The sequence below is a fragment of the Diabrotica virgifera genome, chromosome 3, assembly GCF_917563875.1.
Source record: "Diabrotica virgifera virgifera chromosome 3, PGI_DIABVI_V3a".
NCBI classification, from domain to species: Eukaryota; Metazoa; Arthropoda; class Insecta; order Coleoptera; family Chrysomelidae; genus Diabrotica; species Diabrotica virgifera.
Window position 1 is genome coordinate 90,230,291 of NC_065445.1, and position 26,561 is coordinate 90,256,851.

Here is a 26,561-nt window from a genome sequence, read left to right on the forward strand (position 1 = left end):
GCCTAAGCCACAAATTGAACATTTTTAGATTAATATATTAATAAAGGCTAAAGGAGCTTTAAGGCCAATTTTGGGTCTCGAAGGTAGCTGAAGGAGCCAGTCTTTCAGCTACGATAAAACTTCGAGAAATGCCCACAGCTTAACCAAGCAATATGGCAAGTCCTACTTCCACGTCCACGCCGTAATCCCTGGGCAATGCATGGCGTGCAATGGGTGTACGTCATGTAGCTGACAGAAGAGGGTGAAGGCGAACTTCCGGCGCCAAAAAACTGGAACACACTGGCTAAGGGAATAAACCCCAACAAAAAATTACTCACCAAACCGCCTGGCAGGCGTGGTGTTTCAATTGCCAATACTCCCCAAAATGTCAACTACAAAAAGAAGGAGAGTACCCCAGGTGGGCAGGACTAAGTGTCCAGACTCCCACACCAACGCGTTGGTCTGCCTCAAGGATTCTGAGGGAGGCAAAAAGCTGACATATACAAAATTAAACAGAAACTTAATAATAATAAATAATAAATAATTTATTCACCTTTTGTGTCATACATGTATGAAGGTAAGTCAATATCGAATTACATAATAAATATTACATAAAAAAGTATACAAATTACACAAATCACTTGCACACTTAAAATACAAAACAAAAACAGAAATAATACAATACTCTCATATCCGCGACTACCCAGCTGTCTCTTGGATGAATTCCTCCAAGGAGTAAAATGCATTATTCAACAAAAACTCTTTCAGCTCTTTTTGGAATTTTCTTAAGTTTTTTTGATTTTTTAAACTTAGCGGTAGTCTATTATATAGAGATGGACCAGTATAGTAAGGGGATTTTTTAAAACCGGCATGGTTACATTTCATCAAACGAATTTTGTCACAGTTCCTCGTGAAGTGTGAATGAAGATCGCTATTTTTCTTAAACAGTTCAACCTTCTGGAAAATAAAAGTTAACAGTTTATACATATACACGGAAGGTACCGTAAGAATTCTTTTCTTTCTGAAAACTTCCCGACAACTGTCACGGTAATTTATGTCAAAAATTCGTCTGATAATACGCTTCTGTAAGAGAAAGATGCGCATACTTTCGGAAGCCCGGCCCCAAATAATGATGTTCTGCGCGATACGGGAATATACCTGCGCATAGTAAACAGAGATCAATGTACTTGATGGCATATCATTTTTTAATGCCGCTATCGCAAAATACGTCTTATTAAGCTGCTTACATAAATGATCTATGTGTTTATCGAAACTTAAATTAGCGTCTATAACTGTGCCTAGAAATGTTGTATATGTTGCTGTGTTGACTACCACATCTCTGTTACTGATTTTAAGTTCAAAAACGGGTTGGGTCGTTCTTCTCTCACCGTTTGAAAAGTTTACAATCTTGGTTTTTTCCAAATTTACAACCAATCCATTCCTATCACACCACTCCTTGAATAGCCTTGTTAAATATTTTACTTTTATAACTACTTGCTCCAAAGTTTCTGCGGAAACTATCATGCTGGTGTCATCGGCATACATAAATAGGTCTTTTTGTTCTCTAAAATACTCTGGTAAGTCATTTACATATAAAAGAAAAAGTAGTGGACCTAATATTCCTCCTTGAGGAGTTCCTAGGCTATTTTGAAAGATATCAGAATATACATTGTTTATAGCAACGTAAAACGGACGATTACAAACATATGAGAGTATCCAAGAATTCACTGGATTTCTGATACCGACTGCCTCAAGTTTTTCACGCAAAAACTCCGGTTTTAAACAGTCAAATGCACGCGATAAATCAAAGAACAAACCATATGTAAATAAATTTTTATCAATTTTATCATGGATAGATTGTACAAACTCGATAGTGGCGGTCTCACAGGAATGTCCCGGCCGAAAACCATGTTGTTTACTCGTAATAATATTTTCATTATTTAAATAAGGCATAATTTGGTTATAAACAGCCTTTTCAAATGTTTTTGCAAAGACACTTAAAAGTGTTATTCCTCTGTAGTTAGACAGGAGATTTTTTTCTCCTCTTTTGTAAACTGGAACTACCTTGGCCATCTTTAGTATATTTGGAAATGTTCCTGTGGATACAGAGTAGTTTATTAATTCAGTTAGAACTAACTTACATATTACATCGGTACCTACAATATCAGATCCATGGCAAATGACGATAAAGTAGCAGAATTAGAGGAAGAACTAGGTAAAATTAAATGGGACATAGTCGGTCTATCTGAAGTAAAAAGAAGAAGAGAAAACGGCATAAATTTAAACTCTGGTCATCGACTATATTCCATAGGAAAAGGCGACCAAACATACGGAGGAGTAGGTTTTATAATAAATAAGAACTTGAAGGAATCCGTAACAGCAATTAAAAGTATCTCAGATAGAGTAGCCTACCTAATTCTGGAAATAAATGAAACATTCAAAATAAAACTTGTGCAAACATATGTGGCTACCACACAGCACGAAGACGAAGAAGTAGAAATGTTCTACGACGAAATAACACAAGCCACAGAGGATCAAAAAGTGAATTACACTATCATATTAGGTGACTTTAATGCAAAACTAGGTCAAAAAATGGATGACATGGAAACAAAAATCGGAGACTATGGGTTTGGTTTAAGAAATAAACGAGGTTGTAAACTAGCTGAATATCTAGAAGAACAAAATTTGTATGCCATAAACTCTTTTTTTAAAAAGAAGGCAAACCAGAAATGGACGTGTACGTCACTGGATGGTAGAACAAAAAATGAGATAGACTACTTTCTATCAAATAAAAAAGATATCTTCGAAGACATCACAGCGTTGAACTCTTTCACCACAAGAAGTGACCATCGACTCTTAAGAGCACGAATATGTATTGACCAGAAAAGAGAAAGGAATAGAAGATTTAAGAAACAACCAATAATAAACCAACAAAAATTAAAAGAAAATGGCGAAGCGTTCAGAGAAATCATTAAGGAAACCCTAATATTAAATGATACAACAGACATTAATGCGATCAACACTACATTAAAGAATAACCTTATACAAGCAGGAATAAAGGTTGCTAAGAAAACGAAACACAGAGACAACAAAATAAGCAGAGAAACGAGAAAACTTATGGAAAAAAGACAACAACTTCTAGCAACAAACAGATACACCACAGAATATAAAGAATTAAACAAAACCATTAAAAGGAAGATAACGGAAGACATCAGAAAATATAATGAAACATAAGTAGAGAAAGTAATAGAACGGTATCGCGGAGTAAAATGTCTAAACCCATCACTAGGAAAAAACGTCACAATATCACTTAAAAACAAAAATGGAGAGGAGCAAAGCGACTCAAGGAAAATAACAAATATAGTAGAATCCTTCTATAGCGAATTATATGACACAAAACAGGAGCCTGATAATAACTCAAAAGAAAATCTAAAAAGAAGAATTAAAAATGTCAACTCTGAAATTCTACCTGATATAGACGTCCATGAAATCGAAACCGCCCTATCTCAAATGAAAAATAACAAAGCTGCCGGTCCAGATGGTATGCTTGCTGAAATGCTTAAGGAAGGTAACCAAGCTATTATAGAGGAGCTAAAACTCCTATTTAATCTATGTCTACACCAAGGCAGAAATACCTTACGATTGGAATGAGAAATACCTTACAATACTGCTATTCAAAAAAGGACCTTAAAAACACTTAAAAAACTACAGACCTATCTCACTGCTCTCACAAATGTACCGGGTGTCCCAATAAGAATGGCTCTCGGCCATATCTCAAAAACCATTTATAGTACAGCTTTGAGAAAAAAATATTTATAACAAAAGTGGCCTCGGGAAAAGCCTGGAAATTATTTTCATAATTGTAGGTCCACCGCTAGAGGCGTAATTGAATATCAAAAATTAAAAAATCAAAATTTTACAAAATTTACCTAATGAAAGGGCACTGGAAATCCAATCATCGTATTCTTCATAAAATTCTGCGCATATTTGATTTCACAAGTTTAAGTCTACCTTTGCAAATAAGAGGTGGGGGTGAGTGGGAACCTTCTTATGAAAAAATGGCTGTAAGTCCGGTTCTGCTAAATCGAATTTTGCATACTTATAAATTAGGTAAATTTTGTAAAATTTTGATTTTTTAATTTTTGATATTCAATTACGCCCTCTAGCGGTGGACCTACAATTATGAAAATACTTTCCAGGCTTTTTCCGAGGCCACTTTTGTTATAAACATTGATTTCAGTATAAGTCAAAGACGCTTTGTGTGCTTTATTAAGGATTTAAAGCTTAAGGAAGAACACTAATTTATAAATTTATAAGTATATTTATAGGTAGCTAGGTGATTTAGTGTTAAGTGTCCAAATAATATTTGTCAATTTATTATCTGTGATAATGCTATCATTGTCTGTGTAATGTTACCATTTTGTGATTTTAATTAAGTATATTTACATATTTTTATAATTTATTTTGAGGTTTAATGTATATTTTAGCTCTGAAATTTTTAATGTATATTTTCGGAAATCTAGTTTTCTTTGGAGAATATTAAATACAAGTACATATGCATTTTTAATCCTGTATTACAAAATTAGACCAAATTAGCAACATAATACCGAAAACCGCATGTCGATACCTTTTTTCTATCTCGAGATATCTTAAAAACGTGTAAATTTTAAACAATTGTTAATGTCACCGGTAAACGAAGTTAAGGAAAAGTAGTGTGCTATGGAAAAAACACAGAAACATTTTCCAGATGTAAACGTATATAATTAATTAAAACAACAATAAGACAAACAACACTATAAAATATAACAAAGAAATAAAAGCAGCTACTTACTTAGTGACAACCTAAATGTTCAAATTGTTGCTCACCATTTTCGATGCAAGCATTTACTCTTTCAAGAGTAGATTGAACAGCAGTCTCAATTTCTGCTTTCGCAATGCTTGGAATGGCGTTTCGTATTCTCTAGATTCTAGATCATGTTTTCTCGCGTAGTGGGCCTAGCGGCAAAAACAAGGTTTTTAATCCGTCCCCATAAATAAAAGTCTAAAACAGTTAAATCTGTTGCTATTCACTCTATCTACTCTTGAAAGAGTAAATGCTTGCATCTAAAATGATGGGCAACAATTTGAACATTTAGGCAGTCACTAAGACTAAGTAAGTAGTTGCTTTTATTTCTTTGTTATATTTTATAGTGTTGTTTGTCTTATTGTTGTTTTAATTAATAATATATATTCCTGTTTTTCTGGTCAGTCCGTTGTTTTCAGTCCTGTATTTAAGCTGATGATGGCTTGTGTAAAGCCGAAACGCGTCCTTTTATTTGTTTTTTAACAATAATAAATAACCTTGTGGTACATCTTCGAGTTTTTTGTAATTGGTTTACCTCGAGACCACATTTGAGTAAGTATGGATACTTCTCTTCATGTTAATAATATACGTTTACATCTGGAAAATGTTTGTTTTTTTCCATAGCACACTACTTTTCCTTAACCTCGTTTACCGGTAACAGTAACAGGTATGTTTAAAATTTACACATTTCTTAAGATATCTCGAGATAGAAAAAAGGAATCGACATGCGGTTTTCGGTATTATGTTGGTCTAATTTTGTAATACAGGATTAAAAATGCATACTTGTATTTAATATTTTCCAAAGAAAACTAGATTTCTGAAAATAATTAAATAACGCCTCCTAGCTTGCATATTACTTATTAGGCTATTTCGAAAATAAGACATTTACATTGACGAAAAAGAGCTGTTTTCAACAAGACCAAGTATGCAAAATTCGATTTAGCAGCACCGGACTTACAGCCATTTTTTCATAAGAAGGTTCCCACTCACCCCCACCTCTTATTTGCAAAGGTATACTAAAACTTTGATGATTGGATTTCCAGTGCCCTTTCATTAGGTAAATTTTGTAAAATTTTGATTTTTTAATTTTTGATATTCAATTACGCCCTCTAGCGGTGGACCTACAATTATGAAAATAATTTCCAGGCTTTTCCCGAGGCAATTTTTGTTATAAATATTTTTTCTCAAAGCTGTACTATAAACGGTTCCTGAGATATGGCCGAGAACCATTCTTATTGGGACACCCGGTACAAACTCTTTATTAGAATTATAATAATCAATAGACTAACAAATAAAATGGACAGTTATCAGCCAGTTGAACAAGCAGGTTTCAGAAAAGGGCTTAGTACCATAGATCGTCTCCTCACTATGAACATATTGATAGAGAAGGCAAACGAATACAACCTAGATTTATGTTTAGCCTTTGTAGACTATGAAAAAGCGTTCGGTAGTGTCGAGATATGGGCGATAGAAAAAGCTCTAAATAACAGCAGAATAGACTCCAGGTAAAGGCAACTCTTACATAACATCTATAAAACAGCAACTATGACAGTCGAATGGGAAAATAAAACAAACAAAACTAATCCCATAGAAATACGTAGAGACGTAAGACAAGGAGATGTAATATCCCCAAAACTCTTCACCTTAGCTCTGGAAGACGTTTTTAAAGAACTGGAATGGGAAGACATGGGTATCAACATAAACGGGAAGAATTTCAATCACCTCAGATATTGCGATGATGTTGTCCTTATTACAACCAACCAAGAAGAACTAGCCACAATGCTGACTCAACTAGCACTCGCATCAGAGAAGATAGGATTAAAAATTAACATTATAGGTCTGGATCCCGCGTATGGAAAAAAACTTGATTAACAGCAAGCTGGAAATTTGTTAATAGCTTAAGGGTGTCTAGTCGGATAAACTTTGATATATGGGAACGCTGGAACAGGGGCAGTTTTAATTGTGGAACAGGTTAAAAATTTGGAACGGTCAGACCACGAAAACGGCACATTTATTTTGTCCGACAGAACAGACTTAAACTCTCCGAACAGAGATTAAACTCTCATGCAAAAATCAGACTGCATTTACCACCTGTCATAATTCCTGTCATTTGACATATTCTACATGTTCCACTCATTAAAACACCCATTTGGTGATAAATAGCAGTCTGATTTTTGCATGAGAGTTTAATCTCTGTTCAGAGAGTTTAAGTCTGTTCTGTCGGACAAAATACATGTGGCGTTTTCGTAGTCTGACCGTTCCAAATTTTTAACCTGTTCCACAATTAAAACTTCCCCTGTTCCAGTGTTTCCATATATCAAAGTTTGTCCGACTAGACACCCTTAAGCTATTAACAAATTTTCAGCTTGCTATTAATTAAATTTTTTTTCATACACGGGATCCAGACCTATTAGTAAAACAAAAAACATGACAAATACAAATGACAGAATAAATATTAATATAAAGAATGTCAATATTGAGGTTGTTGACGAATAAATGGGTCAAATAATCAAAGCTAATAAAGAGAACCAAACAATTGAAGTACAGAGAAGATTCCGATGAAAGTTAAGATGGATACAAAAAAGCACAAAAATACAACAGTACCTAAAAACCCGTGTATTTGACCAGTGCATCCTTCCTGTTCTGACGTATGGCTCAGAAACATGGACATTAACAAAGGCCAACATAAACAAAATAGAAATAACTCAGAGAAAAATGGAAAGATCCATGTTGGGAATAAAACTACAAGACAGAAAATCAAACAAATGAATAAGAGAGAAAACAAAAGTAAAAAATGTAACTGAACATATAACAGGGTTAAAATGGAGATTTGCGGGCCACAATGCGAGACAGGAAGATAAAAGATGGAATGCTGAAATAAAAAACTGGAGACCGTGGACAGGAAGAAGAGGAAGACCTCATGCGATGGAAGGACGATATTGTTAAAGCTGCAGGAACTAACTAGAAAAGCGCAGCCAAGGACAGACGGAAATGGAAAGATTTGGGGAAGGCCTATGTCCAAAGTTGGATAGAAATGGGCTAAAGAAGAAAAGAAGATATTAATAAAGCGCAAACTTAGATTAACAGAGGCCTACACAATCTACGTCTATATTTGGCTAGGTGGCGCTACATAATTTGTAGCACCATCCCATAAACATAATGGAAATACGAATTCAAAGATTGCAGGCATTTATCTCAAAACTTCATTTTTGGGCTTAGGCCACTGTTGCTCTGATCATCCCTCAAAGAGCCTTGCTGCCAGCTAAGCTTCCCCATACATCATAACCATTCCATCGTTTCTTTTTATAAACCTCACCCCTTGCTCATGAACAGCTATGATGGAGACGTTTCAAAAATTGTCTCCCACATACATAGTATGTATTTTCCTTGTAAAACTTTTTGCCCCATGCATATCCTAGTACTAATTTATTACTTTATCCTTAAGGTGCAGTATCTTCCTAGTTATCAGTCTCAATTCATCTCTTTACCGTTCTTCTACCTACTACAGTAGGAAAAATGAAAGAATACCCATGAACAATCACATAAATCGCTTATTTTGTATTTGCTGCCTTTGTCTATTGGGACCGTGCAAGTTCGGAAAAGTGACACCTGGTTTCATAGCTCAGCAACTTTTTCGCACTTTTAATTATATTGGCCAATCATATTGGTCCTGGTTGCTGGATAATTGTCAAGGCCATAGTCCAAAAAAATAGTAAGAAGAAAAAGTAAGATGAGGTTATGTTATTAAAAGGTAAACAATTGTATGTAGTAAATAAAATTAGTTATTAAAATGCAGTACTGCAAGCAAAATACAATTAATTAAATCTATTTTATATAATAATAGCATATCATATCAATATTGTGGAGCAACATATAATTTTTCTTCTTCAATGACAGTAGGTATGCAATATACGTCAATTTTACAATTTCAATTGACAATATGAATTATTTAAGAAAGTTGCAAGATTTCTCCGCTATTCGCGCATGATCGTTTCTCGCATCCCCTCCAAGTACTTGCACACCGCGAATAACAAACGTCTGTTATTTATAGAAAAAGACAGCAAATACAAAATAAGTGATTGATGTGATCGTTCATGGGTATTCTTTAATTTTTTCGACTGTAGGTTTCCCTGTTCCTTTCAAAAATAGGGTAGTGCCCAAAATGTTGTTCTCTTTCCCTTTTCTTCTGTTCATGACACCTCTACTCTAACAGACTGAAGCCCAGACCTTAGTATCTTGATTTGTGTAACCATGTTGCCATTCACCAGAGCATTTAGCATCCTCAATTAGGCACACTCATCTACCGCCCAAATTGGTAGGTTACAAAACAATTGTCACTGATAAAACTCACTCCTCTATGTTCGTTGTCTCCACCACTATAAAATGAAGTATGTTCGTTCAATATTTCTTGGATCATTATTCTTTCATATTTAGTGTCCTAGCCGGGTGTACAAGAATTAATCTGTACTCAGTAGATATATCTTAAAAACACCCTGTAATTATCTACGATAATTACTTTCAGTTATTTATGTCAGCATAACAATATTACAACCTTCATTCGATTATATAAATATTGTTATCCTAGATCACGATTCACTAATAATTGCAGAGTCAATTATAAACACTTTTCATGGTCGATGCTGAATAGGCATTTCTAAATATATAAACAGCAAAACTATAACAAGGGAATTCTTATTATTATATTAGACATTCGTCATTCTATTTTGATCAGACGTAATATTTCCACATTAAAGATAGTGTCTCTTTTTCTTCACGAGACGTTCTTTGGGTGCGGTGCTACCAGCTTATGCTCATGCGAGTGTAAATAAAACAACTCAACAAGTAAAAGCGTATCAATTATTCCACCCCTCGGATAAGGGATAACCACCCTCACCGGGAGAAGATAGCCTTAATGCCAGGGCTGTCATATGGCGATCCAAGACCAGGCGAGAACTGAGAACTAGCAGTCTAGGACGAGTATAGAAATGGAGAAAAACGTCAATGTTCCGGCACCTCGACCACCCTAGACAACAGTGTGGTACCTACATGGAAATAATGGAGACATCAGGCCGACGCGGAGCTGAATGGAATGGAATGGAGACGGAACTACCATATGGAACATCGTGGGACAATGCTATGGAACGTGCAGCGAGAACTTTTGGGTGATACGAACAAAGACGTGTAAAAGGGGTAAGTCCATATTAGCTATTTTTATGGTATTTCCTGATTAATATAAAATATAAAGTATAAACATTATGTGCTACCTTAATTACATTAATATATGTTTCAAGTTTACCTATTTTTACTTAATTATTCTATTCTATTACCAATATTTATCAATATACAAAGATTTTTTTTACCCTCATATTAAGTTATTATAGGACGCAATGATACAATTTTATATGATTTTTTTTACATATTTATCAACGTATACTTTATCCTTGCTGACTTTTATTCATTTATTATTTGACTACTGATTTTTAGTACATTTTTGCAATTTTTTTATGATTTTAATATTTGCTATCGTAAATATACCTATCAAAATAAATATACGATATATAACAAATATACGCTATATGCATAATACATTTAAATTATTATTCTAACTACTTATTTACAAGGGTTAATATAACGTTATTTATTTTTGAATTTTTATTACCACTGCAATTTTTACATATTTTTACCATATATTGACGTATTATTTTATTTCCATATTTTTTACTATATATCTATATACTACATATCTATATACACCGTAAGACTATCGAATTTATATTTTCGCCAAGAAGTGCAGAAGCTGGAAAAAAGAAAAAAATTATGTATAAATGAGTAGCAACAAAGTTACTTGGGAAGATTTTGTCAAAATAGTTGAGGAAATTGCACAAGAAATAGACAGGCAAAGCAGAAGAGTCTTAAAGAAAAAAGTTCCGAAATCTAAGGACATAAAGGAAGAAGTGACGACACAGCTAATTAAAGCTTATAACAAGTTCACGCAATTGACTAGGAAAAACTGGGAAGCACTTTCGGACAAACAAAGGGAATCGTGCAACAAATATTTTGGAAAAATCAGAGACAAAGTTATACGATCATTTCAAGCAGTAAATGTGAGAACAGTGGTTCCAAGTTCAATACATCAACCAATCGACAAGGAAGTTGAAGAGGAACAAAGCGATGAGGAAATAGAAGAAGGAAAAAGCGACGAGGAAGGAGAAGAAGAAATAATTAACGACGGAATAAAAGAGGAAAAAGGTGACATAAAACAAGATATAACAATATTAAACATGGCTTTGACAATCAATGAATTTTTGAATATCGCAAGCAAGATATTGCCCAAAGAGTTCGATGGAAGCGCAGGGAAATTACAACCATTTTTAGACGCATTAGAACTACTTGGAAAATTGGCAGAAGGTCATGAAGACACAGCTGTAACGCTAATAAAAACGCGACTCACCAATAAGGCTAGGAACCTAATAACCACAGAAGATACGATTCCACGGATAGTTGAAGCACTAAAGAAAGAATTAAAAGGTGATAATCCGAAGAATTTAATAGCCAAATTAGCCAAAAAAAGGCAAGGGCATAGAGATGCAGCAGTGTACGCATCTGAAGTGGAAGAGTTAGCAGAACAATTAAAAGTAGCATACATAGCGGAAGGAATGCCACTTGACTTAGCAAAGAAATATACGACGGAAGCAGTAGTAACAACAATGAAACGAAACGCTAATGCAGAGAAAGCTAAGCTAATACTGGAAGCAGGTAACTTTACATCACCGCAGGAAGTAGTATCTAAATTTTTGTCGATCGATACGACTGAAGAAAATGCACAAGGAAGAGTCTTAAATTATAGGACAAACTACGAGAATAGGAGAGGACAGCAGCAATACAGAAGAGGATACCATAACAAATATGACAGAGGAAGAAGAAATAACTTCGGACAACGGAACGAAGGAGAAGCAACGGACAATCAACGAAATTATTCGAACAGATACAGACAATTTAACAATCAAACATACAGAGGAAACCAGAGAGGCGGACGTAACAGGAACGTAAGGTTACTAGAAATAGAGGACAGTCAAGAAGAGCAAGAAAACCAGCAGTTGGGGTTTTGAATGAACAAGAAGTTGGAAGCACACAGGCAGAAATAAAATATAACATTTACAACTTCGACCTAAACCTAACGAACTTTGTACGAATGAAAACAGGAATTCTTGAAAACACAAGCACTTTTATCATAGACACAGGAGCTGACATTTCAATACTAAAATGTTCACAAGATTTTATGAAGGAACAGGTGAAACCAAACACAAAGGAGAAAATAAAAGGAGTCACTAAAGGAGAGTTGCAAACAATGGGAGAAGTTGAGACAACACTCGAAGTAAAAGGAACTCGATTCGAACACATCTTTCAATTGGTAGAACCTAACTTTCCAATTCCAACAGACGGAATCATTGGGAGAGACTTTATTTCTAACTTTCAATGTATACTAGATTACGCAAACCTTAAAATGCACATTAAAGAGGACAACGATTGTTACATTAGTACGAAAATTCTGGATAATATAGACAATGACACCATAATAATACCGCCTAGATGTGAAATTTACAGAATCGTAAAAATTTTTCAAACGTTAAAGAAAGACAGGATAGTGGAACAGCAAGAAATACAACCAGGAATATTCATAGCAAGAGCAATTATTTCAAGTAATAATCCATACATCAAAATTTTGAACACAACGTACGAAACAGTAAATGTAGATGCAAGCACAATCAGGACGTTGGATATTAAACTATTCAATATATATAGGCTAGTCAACGACAGCAAGGACAGAAAAAAAGAATTACGAGAATCACTGAAATTAGACATACCAGAATACATACGAGACAACTTAGTATCGTTATGCGAGGAATATTCAGACATATTCGCCCTAAGGCATGATATGTTAACCTGTAACAATTTCTACGAACAGAAACTAAGAGTTAAAGACCAAACTCCGGTATATATCAAGAATTATAGGACACCTCATGCGCAAACAGAGGAATTAAATCGACAAGTACAAAACCTAAGAGACCAAGGAATCATAGAACCATCTACATCCGAGTACAACAGCCCAGTAGTACTGGTACCGAAAAAAGCTATAGATGGAGGAAAAGCATGGAGATTATGCATAGATTTTAGACAACTGAACAAGAAGATAGTTACAGACAAATTTCCATTACCAAGAATAGATTCGATATTAGATCAACTAGGAAGAGCAAAATGGTTTTCAGTTATAGACTTAATGTCAGGCTTTCACCAGATACCATTAGAAAAATCATCGAGAAAATACACATCGTTCAGCACAGAAAATGGAGCATTTCAATTTACCAGATTACCTTTTGGATTAAATGTAAGCCCAAATAGCTTTTCAAGAATGATGTCAATAGCATTTTCAGGATTAACACCAGACAAAGCATTTCTTTACATGGACGATATCGTAGTAATTGGAATATCCGAAAAACATCACTTAGACAACCTGAAAAAGACATTCGAGACATGTCGAAAATTCAATTTGAAACTTAACCCAGGAAAATGTCAATTCTTTAGAAGGGAAGTAACATATTTAGGACATGATCTTTCTCAAGAGGGAGTATCACCAGACAAAGCGAAGTATGCAGCAATTGAACAATATCCGACACCTAAGACAGCGGAAGAAACAAAGAGATTTGTAGCATTTTGCAACTATTACAGACGTTTTATTAAAAATTTTGCGGAAATATGCAGACCACTCAACAAATTATCGAGGAAAGGAGTAGAATTTTCGTGGACCGAGGAGTGTGAAAAAGCATTCAAAAAGCTTAAAGCATCTCTGACGAAACCACCAATTTTAAAATATCCTGATTTCAACAAACAGTTTATCTTAACAACAGACGCATCCAATGAGAGTTGTTCAGCAATCCTAAGTCAAGATTACAACGGAATTGACCTACCTATAGCATATGCATCAAGAAGTTTTAGTAAAGGAGAATGTAATAAACCTATAATCGTTAAGGAATTACTAGCGATTCATTGGGGAATTAATTATTTTAAATGTTATCTATATGGAGCACCAACATTCAAAGTAAAAACAGACCATAAACCTTTGACACACCTATTTGCAATGAAAGAACCAACCTCAAAACTCACGAGGATCAGATTAGACCTAGAAGAATATGACTTCGAAATAGAGTATATAACAGGGAAAAGTAACTACGCAGACAGCCTTTCAAGAATAACATTGCATCAACTAAAAAACCTATACATAGACAACACCCATATACTAGCTATAACAAGAGCTCAAGCAAAAGAAAAGGAGAAAGAAGCAAGACAAACAAAGGCTGAAAGTGAACTCGCACTACAGCCAGAAGCCACCAAACATAGACTACCAATTTTGTCCTTTGGAGCAGAACTAATCTCACCAAGACTGAGCATTAGGGCCAAAAACAAAATAAAATGCAGCAAAAGCATAGCCACAGGATTGAATCGTTTCGATTTAAACCAAGCGTTGGTACAGCTTGATAAGCTGGCGGTAGAGAATGCAGTACGTAAAGTAAAAATATACGTAAATGATATTATTTTTAAAATGTGCACAATTGATGAATTTATTAAAGAAGGAAATAAAAAATTGAAGAATATAGAAATATACATATGTGAAGTACCAGAAACAATAAAAGATGACAAAGAAAAACACAGATTAATAGGAGAATACCATAATCACCCGATGTTCGGAGGACACATAGGGAATAACAGACTAATTAAGAAGCTAAAGGCAAGATTCCGATGGAAAAATTTGGAAAAAGACGTAAGAAAATACGTAAAACAATGCCACAAATGTCAAATTAACAAACCGAAAAGAACACATGTCGAAGAGTTCGTGATATCGGACACATCTTCCAAACCATGGGACATAGTATACATAGATACAATAGGTCCATTCACGAGAAGTAATGAAGGTAATAAATACTGTATCACAATGTTGTGTGAACTGACAAAATACGCGGTCAGCATACCAGTGTGCAATAAAGAAGCAGAGACAATAGCAAGAGGAATCTTTGATCATTTCATACCAACATACGGACTCATGAAGCAAATAAGAACAGACCAAGGCACAGAGTATAAGAACGAAGTAATACAGGAATTAACAAAGCTATTAAAAATAGAACACAACTTTTCAACGGCATACCACCCACAGTCCATTGGAAGTTGCGAAAAACTGCACAGAACGTTGAACGAGTACGTAAGAGCATTCATAGACGAAGACAGAGAAAATTGGGATGTGTGTTGCAGAATGTTCACATACTGCTACAATACAACCCCTAACGCGTATCATGGATACACACCGTTCGAACTGTTATATGGCAGGAAGGTTAACCTACCGGAAGACCTTACACATGAGATTCAACCATGTTACAATATAGATGCCTACTACAATGAGTTACGATACAAACTACAAAGCGCACACGAGAGAGCCAGAACCTTCTTATTAAAACACAAAAAGAGCGGCAAGAAAAGAATAAGCTCAAAGCAACACCACAACACTTTAAAATAGGAGACCTAGTCCTTGTAAAAAGGGAAGAGAATGGTAAGTTTGATAGTCTTTATGTAGGTCCTTTCACGATAACAGAAGTAAATAACGTTAATTGTAAAATCAGAATAGAAAACAATAAAATCAAGGAAATACATAGGAATAGATTATATGCTTACAATCCGAAAACACAGTGAGTGACAAGTGTTACGAAACAATGTTGTTAAACGAACATTTTATATTATTTATGTATTTGCGTAGACTTAGGAAGTTTGTATATAAAATAAATTTTTTGTATTGATTACAACACAGTATGGGTTGGTAGCACGACTTGCAAATTTCCCTCCCCGTAGTCGGAAAATTCCTAAAAAGGGAAGGTGTACAAGAATTCATCTGTACTCAGTAGATATATCTTAAAAACACCCTGTAATTATCTACGATAATTACTTTCAGTTATTTATGTCATCATAACAATATTACAACCTTCATTCGATTATATAAATATTGTTATCCTAGATCACGATTCACTAATAATTGCAGAGTCAATTATAAACACTTTTCATGGTCGATGCTGAATAGGCATTTCTAAATATATAAACAGCAAAACTATAACAAGGGAATTCTTATTATTATATTAGACATTCGTCATTCTATTTTGATCAGACGTAATATTTCCACATTAAAGATAGTGTCTCTTTTTCTTCACGAGACGTTCTTTGGGTGCGGTGCTACCAGCTTATGCTCATGCGAGTGTAAATAAAACAACTCAACAAGTAAAAGCGTATCAATTATTCCACCCCTCGGATAAGGGATAACCACCCTCACCGGGAGAAGATAGCCTTAATGCCAGGGCTGTCATACGGGTCGTTATTAAAAACAACAAATTAAAAAGTTCTAATTTATTTTTTCAATTTTCATCAGTCGGAAAGTTTGATAAAGTGAATTTTTCTGTTTAATATACATTTACTGGACATTTTTTCTTGTTTGACAGTTTTGATATTACCAATAAAAACTGTTGGCAATAAAGCGCCAAATATATTTAAGATAAAAATAATCTGGTGGTTACATTGAAAAATAAAAATTGGGTTTAATTCGATTTCGACAGTGTCATAAAAATAATGAAGCTTTTGAAACATATTTACAAGAGAAATTTTCGTGAAATATCATTGAAAACAGATTTCATGAATTTGTTTATCTTTTGAAATGTATACAGTGATGAGCGCGGTAATAACCGGCAAAATAGCTCAAAAGATGGAAAACATAATACATTGCGGAACAAAAAGAGATGAAACTAGTGGAGATAAAAATGATCGTTAAAAAAGTATAAATTAACATTAAATTACATAGATTCCCACCTTTAGGCGTATCAGAGGAGTATGACAACTGTCCCTGTGACAGCAGAATTTTATAAAATTATTTATACGTTTATAACGATAATTTCCACCTCCACTAGTTTCATCTCTTTTTGTTTCGTAATATATTATGTTTTCCATCTTTTGCGCTATTTTTCCGGTTATTAGCGCGCTCATCACTGTATACAATTTTATGAACATGCAATACTCACATTGTAAGTCTCAATTTTTGCCCTGCAAGTAAGACTAAATACTTTAAAATGAGCTCTATCTACGATGTTGGCTATTTCTTCTTTATTGTGTTCCAAGGTCTGTCCTACTTCCTCAGCAGTCATCCCCAGAATTTTTTCGGCTTCTGAACTGAACATGCTAACCCATTGGTTTCCTGTGTGGTCTCCAACATTCATCTAAAAACAATTTATAATCCTTTAACAACTACTAAGAGATGTGATCAAAAGAAATAATCAGATGCATCATTCCAGATGTTGGCCTAGATTTGACAAATCTGACACTGAAGGTTGATATTTAAATAAAATTGTACATAATACAAAATTACCACAAATGCATCATATTTATTATATTCTCTAACATAGTCCCTATGTTATCAAAATATTACAAGTACTAACGTAAAAGCACCGTATACCGTCCGGTCTCCCAATTCCGTCCGACAAAGAAATTGCGCTCTATACCTCAGAGTTTCGTCGCAATCAGACGGCCGAGTAGAATTTTTGATAGGTTATATCCCCACTCATTCTACTTTTAGCACGCAGACATTTTACGTTTACTGTTGTCAGTGCGATTCAGTTCATTGCAAGTGCATGTCTTGTTTTAAGCTATACTGATTCCAAAAAAACATAAAGGTAAGGAATACTTATTTTCCATATTTTATAGATACTACGTTTAACAGTTATGTTTTTACTTATTTATTAGAATCTTTCATATTTATTTATTGTAAATATACATATATTTTTGTAATTTTTTTCGAACAATAGATTTTATTACCGAAATTAAAGTGGACGGAATAGGGTAATGCAGAATATCAAGGGGTTCTTGATACCGTCCTAGCGGACGGTATTAGGGATTAACTCCTTCAGTTTCAAACGCTTTGTAAATATAAGTCTTAGTTAAATAATATAATCCGACATATTTTAACCATAATATATATTTTGCTCCGTTTAAAAACCTAAATACGACCTATTATAGGTACAACTCATTTTAAGAAAATTAGTGTCAACTATTAAGTGAATTCGAAAATTCAATTTAAAATTTAACCCAAGAATGATGCATTTATTACCTATTCTAGATTTAATGTGTAAGTTTGGTTTAGTTTTTATTTGTAAAAAATGTTTATGGTAGTTCTTCCTCTCAGTTTGTATTATCAAGTATGATAAAAATGACTATCTAATTAGTAAAACTCATTTAAAGGAATTGGACGGACACAGGAACCTTCTGTCCTATATCCGTCCATGGTGGACGGACAGAGCTACCTCAAACTCCTGTTACCGACCCCATAAAATAAAAACTAATAAAATATTTTTTTTTCAGTTTTTTATTATCTGCAACTATGGTATACAAAAAGCGGATGAAGTATCCCCGAGAGAATATCCAAAAAGCTATAGAAGATATTAATTTGAAACGTTTAAGTATTCGACAAGCCTCCAAAATATACAATGTGCCTAAAAGTACTTTGTTAGATACTATGAAAGAAAAGTACAAAACTCCGGGCAATATTGGAGGGCCAACAGTTTTGTCCAGTTCCGAAGAAGACTTGATTATAAAATGGATAATCGAAATGGGTAACGTGGGATTCCCGGTAACAAGATCTCAACTTGTTGATTCTGTTTCAAAACTAATTCAAAATTTGAAACGAAAAACCCCATTTAAAAATTACATACCTGGTAAAAAATGGTACAATGGTTTTCTCGCTCGTCATCCAGAAATTTCAAAACGTGTTCCACAATCACTATCTTCTTGTAGAGCCGCAGTTACGGAACAAAATATAAGAAATTGGTTTACCCAAGTTCGGGATTATATGACAAAAATGAATTTTTTACACATTCTTGAAAACCCCAAAAGAATATTCAATTGTGATGAAAGTGGTTTCTATTTATCCCCTCAAGAAAAACAAGTGTTGGTTAGAAAAGGTGCAAAAAAGGTATACAGTCGCATAGCTAATGACGAAAAAGAATGTCTTACAGTTTTGCTAACTGTTGGAGCTGATGGTTCTGTACCTCCGCCATTAGTTTTGTATCCCTACAAACGGTATGTGTCAGCTGCAATAATAACGAACATGCCAAACCAGTGGGGAGTTGGGCACTCTGAATCTGGTTGGATGACAAGTGAGACATTTTATGAATACGTTACAAATGTATTTTTTCCCTGGTTGGAAAAGAACAGTGTTCCACTCCCAGTGATATTGTTTCTGGATGGACACTCTTCCCACATCAATCTGCCTATTACTGAATTCTGCAAAGAAAAAGGTATTATTTTAACAGCATTTTACCCCAACGCAACTCACCGATTACAGCCGTTAGATGTTGGTGTTTTTTATCCCATTAAAAATAACTGGCGAAAAGATGTTCGATCTTGGCGTATGGAGAATAACGGAAGAAAACTTCAACGGGCTGAGTTTGCAAAACTCTTAGACAAAACTTTGAAGGCTACAGTCTGTACATCGATAATAAAAAGTGCATTTGAATCATGTGGACTCTTTCCGTTTAACGAAAATCGCATTGATTATTCAAAATTAATAAAACCAATAGAACAAAAAGATTCTGATGATAAAATAACTGAATCAACATCCACTACAACTGTTAATGTTTATGATTCTAAACTACTTCGAGAGGTAGAGATACGTTTAAAGCCAGAGGTTGTTAACCGTTTTAGGATTGCTGAATCAGCGGCCCAACTAGAAGAAAAATATGTAGCATTGTATGATTTCTGGAAGAGTCTTCATCCACAAAATGTCGATCATGATAAAACTTTGGAAAACAATTTGCCAATTAATGCTGCTAACGAGACCATTGTTGACATACACTTCGATGAAAACTTTTGGTTTTGCAATAATGATACAATTGAAGCTACAGTCAAAGCAGATGGAGCATTGGTCTTAATTCCTTCACAGAATAGCAATTCTAGTTCGCCAAAACCTGGTCCATCAGCATCCAAGAACAATGATTGTGAGAATATAGACTATTATTTAGCAGTAAGTTCACCCCAAGAAAAAACACCACCTAAGAACAAAATAGTAAACACAACTCCTTGTAATAGCCCATTAAAAGATGATTCAATAGGTATAGTTTATTCTGATCAAAAAAGACAAGTACAAAATCAAGAAAAAACCCCACTTAAGCAAATTACAACAACATCAGAGAATAATAGTAAATATCCAACACCTTTCAAAAAAGCACTATTTTGGCCGGAAAGTTCTGCAAAGAAAAAAAATAATAGCACAGAAGACACCAAGGAAAGGAAAAAACCAAAGATTTATCCTACAGTAGCTATAAGTGATGAATTTATGGAACATCAACGAAGACTCAAAAAAGAAAAAGAGGAAAAAGAAAATGAGAAATGTGAACGAATCCGAAAGAGGAAAGCAAAAACAGAGATTCAACAAGCAAAAAAGAAAAAGTGTCCTCCAAAACACACACCAGGCATAGATACTGGTAATAATAATACGGAAAACATAAATAAAAAGAATATAGAAATATATTCAAAGGACGATTTTGTGTTGGTTCAGTACGACAGTGAATATTTCCCTGGTGTAGTTCTGGAACGAAGCAATGATACTTTGAGAGTTAAAAGTATGACTATGAATGGAAAGTACTGGAAATGGCCAGATAGAGATGACATTTTAAATTATGACTTTGATGATGTAGTTTGTAAGATTGCGAGACCTTCACTCATAAATAAACGCGGCGCCTATGAAGTTCCAGAAATTGAAAACCTAAAAAAATGAAGTCTTTTTTTTTTATTATTTAATTCATTTGCAGTCATTAAGTTCGTTTCAAAACTTTGTACTTAAATAAAACTTATTTTTAAATTATTTGTTTTGTTTTTTGGCCATTTTTTTGCAAATTTATTTAAAAATTATTCATAATGGGTTTTTTTTGTCATAACTAAATAAATAGGACGGATAACGGTACTCTTGTGGACGGAATTGGGAAAAAATCATTAATGTGGACGGAAAACGGCTATTTGCGAAATTTTTGCATTTGGTTTCTTAAATAAGCAATTTTGTTGAAATGACTACTGTTATTATTATAAATTTGGCTCTAGTAAGAATTAATAATGCATAATAGCTTATAGACAGAATTACTTTAAATTTCAATGATTCGGAATTGATCTTTCAAACAATTTTATATATACCACTTATAACCGGTCGGAATTCGGTGCTCTTACGTTAAGTTAATAATATTGCTGTACAGTTCATATACTCAGATCTTGAAATATAGTATGGTATAACTAGACCCAAACCCAGACATCCAAAGTGAAAGTTATCCTCCAACACCAAATTGTTCTATATGGTCCACATAATGTTCAGAAAAAAGTCACACCATTTTGAGCGTCGGGTTTGGGGGGAGGGGGAGGGGGGAGAAATCGGTAAATTCGTAGGTTTTTACGTTTTTCATCAATATTTCTAAAATTATGCGGTTTAGCATGAACAACCTTCTATACAAACATGTTCTACATTAAATTTGAAATAAAAAAAGGCCCTGTGCATAATCCTTCTAAAATGAACGGTTTCAAAGTTACGGAGGTAGTAGGTATAGTACCTATAATTTGCCCAAAAAAAGGCCTAACCCAAACATCCAAAGTAAAAGTTTTACTCCAACACAAAATTGTTCTATATGGTCCACATGTTGTTCAGTAAAAAGTTACACCATTTTAAGCATCCGGTTTGGAGGGGAGATGGGGGAGAAGTCGGAAAATTAGTAGTTTTTTTACGTTTTTCGTCAATATTTCTAAAACTATGCGGTTTAGCATGAACAACCTTCTATACAAAAATGATCTACATTAAATTTGAAATAAAAAAGGTCCTATGCATAATCCTTCTAAAATGAACGGTTCCAAAGTTACGGAGGTAGTATAGTATAATTGGTCTTAAAAAAAGGCCTAACCCAGACATCCAAAGTAAAAGTTTTCCTCCAACACCAAATTGTTCTATATGGTCCACATATTGTTTAGTAAAAAGTTACACCATTTTGAGCGTCCGGTTTGGGGAGGAGATGGGGAAAAGTCGGTAAATTAGTAGTTTTTTTTTACGTTTTTCGTCAATATTTTTAACACTAGGCTTTAGCGTAAACAATGTTCTATACAAAAATGTTCTACATGAATTTTAAAACAAAAAAGGTCCTCTACATAATTGTTATAAAATCAACGGTTCCAGAGTTACGGGCGGTGAAAAGTGGAGGTTTTCGATACTTTTTATATTTCTTGGGCAATTTATAATATTATTACTGAGGAAAGAAATTTTCTTTCAAACAGGAAACACAGGATTATGTTTTGTAAATAAAATTTGCTATTTCAGTGGCCGATGGTATGTTAGTGATATGCCCTTAAAGAAATGTCAACCTCACCAACCAAAATCATCATCAATGGCCTAAATAATATAAAAAGTATCGAAAACATCCACTTTTTACCTTCCGTAACTCTGGAACCGTTGATTTTATAGCAATTACGAGTATGTATGTTTTTGTTTTAAATTTTATGTATAGAACATTGTTTACGCTAAAGCAGAGTTTTAGAAATATTGACGAAAAACGTAAAAAAAACTACTAACTTACCGACTTCTCCCCCATCTCCCCCCAAACCGGACGCTCAAAATGGTGTAACTTTTTACTGAACAATATGTGGACCATATAGAACAATTTGGTGTTGGAGGAAAACTTTTACTTTGGATGTCTAGATTAGGCCTTTTTTCGGATTATACTATACTACCTCCGTAACTTTGGAACAGTTCATTTTAGAAGGATTATGCATAGGACCTTTTTTATTTCAAATTTAATGTAGAACATTTTTGTATAGAAGGTTGTTCATGCTAAACCGCATAGTTTTAGAAATATTGACGAAAAACGTAAAAAACTACGAATTTACCGACTTCTCCCTCTCCCTCCAAACCCGACGCTCAAAATGGTGTGACTTTTGTCTGAACATTATGTGGGCCATATAGAACAATTTGGTGTTGAGGGATAACTTTCACTTTGGATGTCTGGGTTATGCCATTATTTGGATCAATTGTATCATACTATAATAGTCGTCATTTACAACAGGCAGCAAATATCGAACAGAAACCATTATCGCGAAATAAACCACATACAGAAAAAATCATCTAAGGTGATCAGAGAGAATGCGCTGTAGAGAAACAGTCAGATTAATAATAAAGAGAGGGACAGAAGGTAAGTGAATGTAAGGTAGTCTGTTAAAACATCCCACACTCTTATAAGTCTGCTTGAAACAGCGGTGGAGATGTAATGTCGGGAACATTAATAACTGGATAACAAAGAGAAGAGTAGAATGGAATGATCACATAAGCCTAATGACAACAAATAGAGTAGTAAGGACGGCGAGAGGCGATTCCCCAATAGGAAGACGATCAGTGGGAAGACCACGAAAATGGTGGAACAACAACATACTGGATGCAAATTGAAAAAACAGATAGTCATGTCTATACAAAAATAAGAAAGAAGAGTCCACATATTTATTATTAATTATACTTGCACAACAAAGATATTTGGCGCTGCATTATATGTAACAGATATTCCAAAGAAATTTTGCAAAAAATTATACTTACGCTGGCTAACAGTCTGTATTTGAAATTTGGAAATTCTCTATTACATTTTTCACATCTGTACATACTATTTTCCATATCAACAACTTTCTTATTACATTCAGCGGTGGGACAAGCTCTATACACAATATTATCGGCTTTGACAAGAAGAACAGTAGCAATAGCTTTATAATAATCACCTAAAAACAAAATATTTTGTAATGCTCTGAAAACTGCTATAACATAACACGGTACACGTACAGATGGTATGCCGATTTTGGCGCCTAATTCCGTCCGTTTTGCGCACGACGTCAGCTTCGAGGAACCCACACACTTGCCACTTGACTTGCAGATACATTTTTACATGCATTTGTGAAATTCTTTACACCTGATAGTTTTCGGGAGCGGAGAATATATTTTGTTACTTTTAATTATTAGACATTATTGAACGTATTAATATTCAATTTATTATTTGTATTGTTTTTGGTATCGTGTGGGTCCGACATAAATTTACAATGCCGAATTGTGCAGTATATAATTAGTTCATTCTTTCACGGTTTTTGCTCTAAATTTTAAAGAACCGTTTGGATTGACATGAAATTTGGCATACGCATAACTTACATGTCAAAGAAAAAAAGTGATATGGTACCAATGTGTGCTTTTGCCCTGGGGGTGAGTTTCACCCCATCTCGTGGGTGAAAAAATATTTGTCCAAGATAAGTCCCGAAATAGATAAACTGACTAATTTTAAGCAACTTTTGTTCTATAGAGTTTTTTCACCGAATCAATACATTTCGAGTTATTTGCGAGTGAATATGTTAATTTTTCAACAAAATAACTACATTTTTAGACGGTTTTTCGCAAATAACTCAAAAAGTAAGTATTTTGTCGAAAAAACGTTCTTAGCAAAAATATAGCCTGTAAAAAAGTAAAATTAGGTCTCTGAACCTCGTAAAACCAGAGTTATAGCCAATGAAAAATATATTCATATTCACCAAATATCCAAAAAATTAAGCACTTTTTGGGGAAAACCCACTTTAACTTTTTTAAAGTGTTTAAAAAAAGTTTTATTTCTGTTTTTATAAAAAGTTTCTAGCATTAAATTTAAGAAAGTTACACTCAAAATAAAGTTGGTCCCTTTTGTTTTGGCATAAAAAATCGGGAAATCCACCCCCTAATTACATAGCAACTTAAATGAAATTAATCGTTACCGCTCCACAAATTATTTTACTTATGTTGTGTTTATATTTATGATCTGTAAGTTTCATCGATTCAAAGTGCTTATTTTGAAAAAAATTTGGTTTTAAAGAAAAATTTTTAAAAATTTTAATTTTGAAAAATATGCTTTTTTTCAAAATAACTTTAAAAATTGTTATACCAAAAATCTCAAAAAGCAAAAAAAGTCAGCATTGCTTTTCTAAATATAATGTATTTTTTTGTTTTTCTGTTAGGCAAAAATTGATTAAGATTTGGTGTTTCTAAATTTGCATACATTCGTGATCAGTGAGTCGTTCAACCCCTTTTAACTACAACCCTTTCAAAAATAAGGACTTTGAACCGATGAAACTTACAGATTATATACACAATACATACACGAATCAAGAAACTTGTGAAGTAACGATTAAGTTCATTTGTGATACTAATTAGGGGGTGATTTTCCCGATTTTCTTACCAAAAAAGGGACTAACTTTATTTTGAGCGTAACTTGTTTACTTTTGATGCTAGAATTTTTTTTTATAAAACAAAAATGAAGCTTTTCTAAAACACTTTAAATAAGTTGTAATGAGTTTTCCCCGAAATGTGCTTAATTTTTGGATATTTCACGTTAAAGTATTCCATTTGGAATTTGACGAATATGAACCTATTTTTAATTAGCTATAACTCTGCTTCTACTAGGTATAGAAACGTGATATATACAACTTTTTTTAAAATTTTTTACAGGCTATATTTTTGCTAGGAATGTTTTTTCGACAAAATACTTAATATTTGAGTTATTTGCAAAAAACTCTATATAACGTTATTTTGTTGAAAAAATGAACATTCACTGGCAAATAACTCGAAAAGTATTGACTTAGTGAAAAAACTCTATATAACAAAAGTAATAAAATACTTCATCTTTCCAAAGACAGATAATTTGTCGAAACAATGGATAATCGCTTGTCGCAGAGAAGATAAAATTAATTTAAAAAATGTTAAGTTTGGAATTAATTCTAAAATGCATATTTATAAGAAATTGATATAATATCAAAAATAAGTAATAAGAAGATATCAAAAAAGAGCTGTATTAAATAAATGTTTATATCTGTAATAATATATTTTATGTATAAGTAACTTTTTTCAGTAACGATTTGCTCAATACATTTTGAAGAAAAACATGAAATTCCTCTGAAACAAAGGCTTTTGAATTACTCTCCAAATAATGCTTGTCATTTAAAGGCTGATGGATCTCTACAAGGTTCAGTACCTACTCTAAACTTACCTGGAGGCTCATCAAATACTGACCTAAAGCGAAAATCTGAGGAAAGAACACTGAGAATCACAAAAAGAAGACGTAGAGAAGAGGTGGAAGATATTATAAAATCATCAAACAGTATTTCAAATTGTACATTAGCACATAAATAGAACATAGAGACGATTACTGAGGAGTCACAGCTTCCAAAATGTCATGAACAATTAATTTCAACATTAATAGAGACATAAATAGAGCCCCTGACTGGATACAAGCTGTCTCTAGAGGTTCTCTTTTACATCCAAATGATTTGTGGGAAGTGGCTCTGAAATTGGAGACGGAGTTCCATAAGATGCATGGTAACTCTTTATTTAAAGGGGAGAACATTTTTCACAAATTAGCTGATAAAACAATGTCACAAATAACAACTACATCAGCGCCTTACAAAGTTGTCCTTTACTTCGCTAAAACTCGAAGTTATATTAGGCTACGAGAGTTAAATAGAAAAATTAGTTTAAAAATGCTTAAAGGAGCCTAGAGAAGCAAATGTCAAAATTATCCAATTTTAAAATATTTTATTTTTTTTGTTCTCTTGCAATAAATTATTCTATAAAATGTCTGCATTTTTT

At 33.7% G+C, this 26,561-nt stretch overlaps 2 protein-coding genes across 2 annotated transcripts in view; one reads left to right on the top strand and one right to left on the bottom strand.

Moving 5' to 3' along the window:
* LOC126881196 (replication protein A 70 kDa DNA-binding subunit) overlaps positions 1–26,561 on the bottom strand; it is an 82,976-nt gene that overhangs the window by 10,646 nt on the left and 45,769 nt on the right. Inside the window, exons 8-9 of the mRNA XM_050645300.1 lie at positions 23,508–23,683; positions 16,927–17,121 (exon numbers count right to left, since the gene is read on the bottom strand). Of these exons, the coding sequence (XP_050501257.1) occupies positions 16,927–17,121; positions 23,508–23,683 (371 nt within the window). The remainder of the gene's footprint in view (positions 1–16,926; positions 17,122–23,507; positions 23,684–26,561) is intronic.
* LOC126881195 (uncharacterized) lies at positions 17,341–20,759 on the top strand. The gene is made up of 2 exons (XM_050645299.1): positions 17,341–17,574; positions 18,260–20,759. The coding sequence occupies exon 2, from the start codon at positions 18,279–18,281 to the stop codon at positions 20,670–20,672; it is 2,394 nt and encodes a 797-aa protein (XP_050501256.1). The 5' UTR covers positions 17,341–17,574; positions 18,260–18,278; the 3' UTR covers positions 20,673–20,759.